Below are 8303 nucleotides of genomic sequence, written 5' to 3' on the forward strand. Positions count from 1 at the left end.
AGAGAGAGTGGTCTAGGATGAAGAAAAGTCAGTAGGTTGAAGTATTTGCCACAGGATGGAGGGATATATAGATGTGCACACAGACACACAGATACATGGAAAAATTCACAGACATACATGCAATCATTTCTATCCTCATGTTTCTTACACATCTGAGTTCAGATAACCCTGTCTTCATCTAATCCATTTGTTAAAATGGAATCTGTCTCAAAACGGTCCTTACTGAAGAGAAGTGAAGGGCCTGCTGCTCTGCACGGTTTCTAGAATCTTGGCTCTTTCTTTTTTTTTTTTTTTTTTTTGGCTCTCTTTTATAATAAAACATAATTCAATCCCATGTGCGTGTATGGGATCCTGACTCACAACATTACATTAGCAAGTGCAGGAGAAACTCCTGTGGAGTCTTCCCTCCTCCCCACCCTGCATCGAGCCAAATCATCCCCGAGGCCTCAGAACGGGATTCGTTCTCATGGGAAACAGGACCGGCAGGATGTGGCTACTATCTGTTTTTCTTAAGAAAATGACACCTCCATGGGGCGATGTCCCAGCAGAGGGGCACAAAGAGCCGGAAGGGAACAGAACATGCCGTGTTTACAAACTTCCTGTTACAAGTCCTCCCTTTAGAGGGAAATCACTCTGGCTGGCTTCCAAAGTGTCTAACAAGAAGTGGGGAGAAACATGCCCCAAATGACTTAATGGGGCTGCAATTGGATGTTTTCGAACACACTCCTTCAGGCATGGAGCCAGACACCAGTTCCACTCTCAAGGAGTTCCCAGCCTACAGCAGAAACACATTCCTTTAAAAAAAAAAAAAAAAGGCACTTTAACTCATCATGATAAGGGCTATAAATAGGAGGCAATCTTCCGAGTTGGCTTCGGAAGACCCAGACAGATTCCAGGCAGGGGACCAGATAAGCAAAAGCCCAGAGTCGGAGGTGAGCGGGGCAGTCCTTGGAGACATATGGGGATGGTGCATTCCAGACAGTCTTGAATGTTTTCAGTTCCTTACGCACGCCCGCTGTTACATTTGTGGGGTTCATCGAGACTTTAATACCAGCCACCACACAGAGAGGACTTTCCTGAGCAGGACACAGGCCTAATGGGCTCATGCCAGCCTCCCAGCAACCTTATGGGGCTGGGGGTCATCACTTCAACTTTTTGATGAGGAGTCGGGCACAGGGGAGTAAGGTAAGGTCTCCAGCTGCTGAGAGCTACAGAGAAAGTCAGTCCCAGGCAGCCTGAATCCCTATCCCACCTCTCCACCTGAGCAGTGAACTGCACATAGCCATCAATTCTCTGCAGCTTCCCTTGTTACAAAGGTGCCTCTTTTCCCCACTCTGAAATCTGGGCTGGATTTGTAACTCCTGTGACCAACAACATGTGATGGTGGCTTCACGCGAGCTCTGCAGGTAGCATCCATCAGGAGGAATGCGCCCCCCTCTTGCTGTCCTAAGATTACCATGTGCAAGAGACTGAGGCAGCCAACCAACCACCAAGCACCTGCTAACATGTGCAGGAGGCCATCTTCTATCACCCAGCGACAGGTGACCTAGTAGGTGGCCTGCAATGCACCAGCGAACCCAGCGAACCCAGAACACTCACTCAGCCGACCCACAGACTACCGACTAATGAGACAGTTGTCTTGGCACAGTTGTTATGCAGCAACAGCTGATCGATACACTCTGCTGCACTGCCTCTGTACTCTAAACAAATGGCCCTTCCCACAACCTCTATGACCTGCTGTCAATGGGCTCAAAGTCATCTGCTTATCAATGGACAGCCCATAAGAACACAGAGAAGCTAGGGATATTATCAAAAGTCACATAGAAGTGGTCTAACCCAGGGGTTGGCAAACTATAGCCCATGAGCTGAATCTGGCCCACTGGCTGTTTTGTAAATAAAGTTTTATTGGCCCACAGCCATACTTATTCACTTACATACCACCTACAGCTGCATTTATGGACACCACAGCAGAGCTAAGTAGTTGAGATCAAGTGGCCACAAAGCCAAATATTTACTATGTGACAACGTATGGAAAAAGTTTGACAACCCCTAGTCAAGACTTAATTCCCTCTACATTATGACAATAGATCTCAAAGTGTGTCCCCCAGATCAGCAGAATTTACTTCACTTGTTAGAAAGCAATCCTGGGGCACCTGGGTGGTTCAGTGGTTGGCTCAGGTCGTGATCCCAGGGTCCCGGGATCAAGTCCCACATCAGGCTCCCTACAGGGAGCCTGCTTCTCCCTCTGCCTGTGTCTCTGCCTCTCTCTGTGTGTCTCTCATGAATAAACAAATAATATCTTTAAAAAAATGGAAAACAATTCTCAGTCCTCACCCCACATCTATGGAATCAGAAATGCTGGGGCGGAGATCAGCAATCTTGTTTTAAGAATCCTTATGGGTGATTCTGATTCCCACAGCTTCAAGATGAGACAATGAAGCACAACCATCTTTAATTACAGAAGTGGGGTGTGATTGTTGACTCCTCAGCTTAAAAAGACTTTTCTTTTATTCTCACCCCCAGTCTCTTGAGAAGTAACCATTGCTTTGCAGCCTTATTCCTCTCATTTAACCTGTCCTCAGCAAGATTTGGGACTAGCTCAGAGTCACCCCACCCCAAAAAAAAGCCCCTACAGCCTGGGAGCCTTGACTGAACAGAGGTGTCATGGGAGCGAGTTGGTGGCAGTGGGAAATGAAGTCAGACCCTCCCCAGACCCCTCCGGAATAAATGGAGCATTGACGAAAGGCATACAAGATGTTTGGAGTGCTGTTGTGGTACGAAATCAGAACAAAAACAAGCCCTCAATTTGAGTAACAAAGTCCGGGTGAAATAAACCAACTTGTATCACTTTGTCTGGATTTTCCCAGTTTTCATATTGAAAGAACTATGTCCCCAGAAACCTCTGGGTCCTGGGCAAACTGGGACGGTTGGTCTCTCTCAGTCTGGGATTCAGAAGGCCTGAGAAAGCCGTGTGCGTGCAGGTGCCACAGTGGCCAGCCCGGGCAGTGGGCAGGTGCTGCCGCTGCGTAGGCGCTACGGGCTGGGGCTCAAGGGTGGGCTCAGAGGCTCGAGGGCTCAGGGGCCCAGGGGCTCGGGGGTCTGAGGTTGATGGTCCAACAGGCCCAAAGGCAGTCACCAGCCAGTGTGGGGAAGCCAGTGGGGTTTGTGTCAGCCTGAGGCCCCAGCACGTGGGAGCTGGCCAGTGTGGGGGCATCGCACCCAATCAAGTACACCTCGAGGAGTCTTCTGCTTTACGCCATTGTGTTCCTGGACCCCATCTCCATCATCAGGCCTCCCATCCGAACCATGAAGCCTGATTCCCACATGGGGCTCAATCCTACAACCCGGAGATCAGGCCTGAGCTGAAACCAAGAGTCGGACTAACGAGACAGTTAGGAACCAAGTGAGCCACCAAGGCACCCCTGTGGTTAGTTTTTAACCACTATCTAGTATTCCTCTGTAGGGGTATATGTTAATCTGAGCCAAGGGGTGTGTCTGAATAACAACGGATGGCTGATAAGCTGCCCTCTGAGGAGGAGGAGGATGCCCCCTTTCACCCCTTCATGGTGTGTGCAGGTTGGGGTTGGAGCTGAGTTTAGGGGAGCCCAGAGTGAGCCTCAGCCCCGCCCTGTGTCCCTCCCATCATGTATACTCTCCCCTATACAAATGTTGGCCAATTATTTAAATGACGTGGCCCAAAGTGTCATCAGCTTTTCCCCTAGGATGTCGTGCTTCTTGGTCCGGTCCACAGGACCTCATGCTGACATTTAAAATTACGTGTTTATTGGCAGGAGTGAGACAGGTCAGCTCCACAGCCTTCCACAGAGTGAGGCATCAGAAGAAAGCTTCTGGCTCAGTCTCTTCCACCCAGGACCCCAGGTCCCGTGCCCCAGAGTGCACACGACCCAACCCAGGACAGTGCACACCTTTGAGACTCTAGATTTTACCCCTCCATCTTTGCACCAAGCAGCTTAATTTCCCATGTGCCCTGGGTGTCCCCTGGTGGCTGTTCACCAGACCACAGTTCCTACGGATCTGGCTCTCAAGTCCGAGATCTAGAAAAGTAATGGGTTCACATGCTATTCCTTCTGAAGCAAGACTAGTTTCAGTCTTTTGATTTAGTCCTAAAACAATACATAGTAAGGTGATGAATATTGTAAAAGTCATTTTAAGTACAGTGGTCCAAGGCAGAGGCAGTTTTGATACAGTTTTTTTTTTAATATTTTATTTTTTTTATTTACTTATGATAGTCACAGAGAGAGAGAGAGAGGCAGAGACACAGGCAGAGGGAGAAGCAGGCTCCATGCACCGGGAGCCTGACGTGGGACTCGATCCCGGGTCTCCAGGATCGCGCCCTGGGCCAAAGGCAGGCGCCAAACCGCTGCGCCACCCAGGGATCCCCTGATACAGTTTTAATACAGTTGTAGTTAACTAAAAGATCCAATTCTGGGTCCTAAGGATTGCAAAGATGTGGTCTCCGCCCTGCAGAATTGATGAGGCCGTGTCCACACACTGTGGCCCATGAGCCAAATCAGGCCCACTCTCTGTTTCAATAAATAAAGTTTTATTGGGACACAGCCACATCTGCTTGTTGACATATTGTCAGTGGCTGCTTTCTCACTAGGACGGCAGAGTTGGGTCGTTGACAGAGGCTCTATAACCCACAAAGCCAAAAGGAATTTTTTATTTTTTTTTCAAAAGGATTTTTTTAAATATTTTATTTATTTATTCATTAGAGACACAGAGAAAGGCAGAGACATAGGCAGAGGGAGAAGCAGGCTCCCCGCAGGGAGCCGGATGCAGGACTCAATCCCAGGACTCCGGGATCATGACCTGAGCCGAAGACAGATGCTCAACCACTGAGCCACCCAGGTGTCCTTGGAAAGGATTTTCTAATTGCCTTTTTCATAAAAAGTTCACCTGTTCCTGGCTGAGTGGGTGGGCAGAGACACCTGTAACAGTGAACCGTTGTTACCTGGAAAGAAGCCTCCCGCGTGGATGTCACTGTCCATCAACTCATTTATTCAAAAAATTGCCGCAGACCTACTGATGTGCTGGATGTTATTTCTGGCCATGAAAGACTCTCAGTATTTTCAAATTTGGAGAGCCCTAGTTTTCCAGTTTGAACAAGAGTCTATCAGTTCCCAACATTTTCCACCCAAAGCAGCACCTCACTTGCTGTTTCAGGGCTTCTACGCCTGAGCCCGGGGTACAGACCAAAGGGTCACCTTGGCACAGACGGCCTGGGGTATGTCATGGGCCCTGCATCCACCGACCCTGGTATGTCCGGATGATGTGGGAGGCAAAATTCATCTTCTGTCGGGTGTATCAACAGTGAAGTTTCAACTCCAGCCTGACCAGGGCCCATAGGAGTCGAGAGAGAAGCACGCATTGGCCAGATCTGCCTCATCGAGGGCTTAGACCTGAAGGGATCTCCTGGCTTTCGGAGGGCTGGCCTGACTGTGTCCCTGGCTCAAATGCAAATGCTTGGAATTTCAAATATGTTTGAAATTTTAGGAGGAAATTCCAACATATTTTCATTCTCCAGGGGCCATTGCAGTGAGTGGATCTGTGTCTGTGACACAACCTCAGAGTCGGTGTGGACTTGTCTGTCTCTGTTACACACATGGACAGAAGCCCAGGTCTCTTTCCTACATGTCCTGCCTGGAGCTCCCGACTCTGGGACTCGGCGCCTGCACACTACACACACCCAAAGGAATTTCCAGTCTCCGATGATTTTAGAACTGAATGGGGCTGCAGAAGTGCAGAAGTAATTTGGCTCAATCCCCACCCGGAAAGAAGTCTTTTCTTTTTTTCTTTTTCTTTTCTTTTTCTTTTTTTAAATAGTCTCCATACTCAGCACGGAGGCCAACGTGGGGCTTGAACTCCTGACCCAGAGATCAAGACCTGAACTGAGATCAAGAGTCGGATGCTTACCCGACAGGACCACCCAAGTGTCCCAAGAAGTCTTTTTTAATTTTTTTTAAATTTTTTTAAATTATTTTTTTAAGAAGTCTTTTTTTTAAAGTTGGAGGAAGAAGGCAAAAGGAACCAACAGGAGAAAACACAAAACTGCTCATTTTTAGACAAGAGAAACAAAACTCCCAAAGTAGGCGCAGCTTAGGATCCTCTAACGCTGTAGGAGCGACCTTCCTCCCTCTTACCTCTGCGTTCCCTGGGAAGAGATGTGGCATCTGTGGGCCCAAGTCTCATGGGCGTTTCGTATTTATTCAGCAATGGTTGGTTGTTCTCAGTGACATTTTCTCTTCCTATTTAAAAATTAAGTGTCCAGCAGTGACTGCTTAATTAAGCAGTGAAGGCATCTCGGCCAAAGCAGAGCTGCTGAAACCAAGACCTGCACGAAAGCCACCTGCTGTGCCACCCACCATGGGCCTCCCTGCCAGTCCTCACTGGGATCAGGTGTTCCACCCAACAGGGCTTCCCAGTGGGCTGTAACCTCCTAAACCACGCGGCTAAGAAACACACAAGCACCTATCGGGCAAGCTATGAACCTGCCTGGCTTGGTACCCACGGATGCCAGTGTAAGGGAACCTTGCATGACGCACCACAATGGCACAGTACTGTGATGCAGTCCTGGCCCTGGGGCCCTGCGCGCAACAGCATCCCAGCCTGAAAGGCCCCGTGTGCCATCTTCAGCTGTTAGGTTTGCTTTCCCACTCTTCCTGCATCCTCTCCTGGTTGCTCTGGAGCTCGTGGCCTCCATGAAGCCACCCTGCCGCAGGACAGCAGGGATCCCAGTCCCCAGCCTGACATCTAGAGGCCTGTGCTGAGGATGGAGAACCTTGGAGCTGCATGGAGAGCCTGACTGCTGGGCGGAGCTGCCCTCTGCCCCGGGCGGGGGCAGGTGACACGCTGGAGGAGGGCCCACTGACCCGGCCTGGACAAGCCAAGGACAAAAGAGGCTATAGGCCACCTCGGTGAGCACCCTGATGGAAAGGACTGTGCACACGGGGTGCAGAGGGAGCAGGCATGATCCAGCATGGAGGCTGCGTGTGTCCCATCCCGGCTGTGCAGTTGAACAAATGAGGTGCCTGAGACTTCCAGAATCCGAACTTACTTGGTGACGCTGCTTCTGCTGTCAGCACGAGGCCCCAGTGGGATGGGGGCAGCTTAACAGCCTTGCTTCTGGGTGTTGAGGATCCCGTGGCCACATCCACAGACGCCCCAGACTGGCCACCAGGATGCCAACTCCCATCACCGGGGCCCAGAACCCACCAGAAATCCCCTTTGCCTTCAGATTTGCTGCTCTGAGCGCTGAGGGCTGGGAAACAGAACTCTGTGTACAGAAAGAGATAAAAGGTCTTACACAGGGGCCTGCAAGGAGGGAGAACTCGGGTGCGGCGCTTCAGCCCAGGGTCTGGAGCAGGTGGCGTGGCTCCCTGACGCCCCTCACCTTTGCTCTCACCCCCCACCGAAGCCTGAGAAAAGCACAGACTCGGAGCTGCGCTTCCTCCCACGGGAGGGGCAGGAAGGGGAACACCAGGCGGCTCTCCTGGGGTTGGGGCGAGAACCCCGTGAGCCAGCGCACGGGGAAGGACTTGGAGGACAGCCTGCTCCGCACCCAGTGCGCGGTTAGTGGCACTTACCAACAGTGCGCAGGCTCTGGGCCATCCTTCCGCCCGCCTGCCCACCGCCAGCTCCCCCTGCACCCAGAGGGTCCCTACAGAAGGAGCGGCGGCAGCTGCCCCTGCCCAGCCTTTCTCCAGGGCCTCGACCACACAGCGTCACCCTGCTCTGTTGGCTCACGTGGATGCGCACCTGCCTTTCCCCTTTCTTCGTGCAAAGATGTAACGCTCATACGATAAAGTGCATTCACTTGAAGGGCGCCCTGGCACGTGCTCTACGTTCGCCTGCACCTGTGTGATCGGATCTGGACACAGCGTATCCCCAGTCCCCGGAAGGAGCTGCCCGCCCCCTTTCACATCCCGCCCCCCACTGCCAGGCCCCAGAGGTCACCGCTCTTCCGCAGCTAGTGCAGTGAGTCTTGCCTGCCCTTGGAGCTGCTACAGATGGAATCACATGGGGTAGGATCCAGGGTCTCTGGCGTCCTTCACGTGAGAGCATGACGTCGAGGCAGGCGTGTGGCTGTGCTGGCTTCTCTCCATGGCTGCGCACTCTTCGGTTGCCTGGCTGCGCCGCAATTCATCCCTTCTGCTTTTGACAGACACTTGAGTTGTTTCCGATTTTATGTTTCCTATGTTTGAACAGTGCTGCTGGGAACGCTGTTGTGAGTGTCTTTGGGGGAACATAAATGTTTTGTCCCCAGGAGAGCCATCTGGGCT

The 8303-nt window shown here is 51.3% G+C and overlaps 1 protein-coding gene across 1 annotated transcript in view; it reads right to left on the bottom strand.

Moving 5' to 3' along the window:
• Positions 1 to 7632, bottom strand: part of LOC112924008 (actin, alpha skeletal muscle 2-like) — a 32546-nt gene extending 24914 nt beyond the window's left edge. The window contains exons 1-2 of the mRNA XM_026003931.2: positions 7608 to 7632; positions 7237 to 7297 (exon numbers count right to left, since the gene is read on the bottom strand). Of these exons, the coding sequence (XP_025859716.2) occupies positions 7237 to 7297; positions 7608 to 7632 (86 nt within the window). The remainder of the gene's footprint in view (positions 1 to 7236; positions 7298 to 7607) is intronic.
• Between the last annotated feature and the right edge of the window lie 671 nt (positions 7633 to 8303).

Source organism: Vulpes vulpes, chromosome 5 (assembly GCF_048418805.1).
Source record: "Vulpes vulpes isolate BD-2025 chromosome 5, VulVul3, whole genome shotgun sequence".
Lineage (NCBI taxonomy): Eukaryota > Metazoa > Chordata > Mammalia > Carnivora > Canidae > Vulpes > Vulpes vulpes.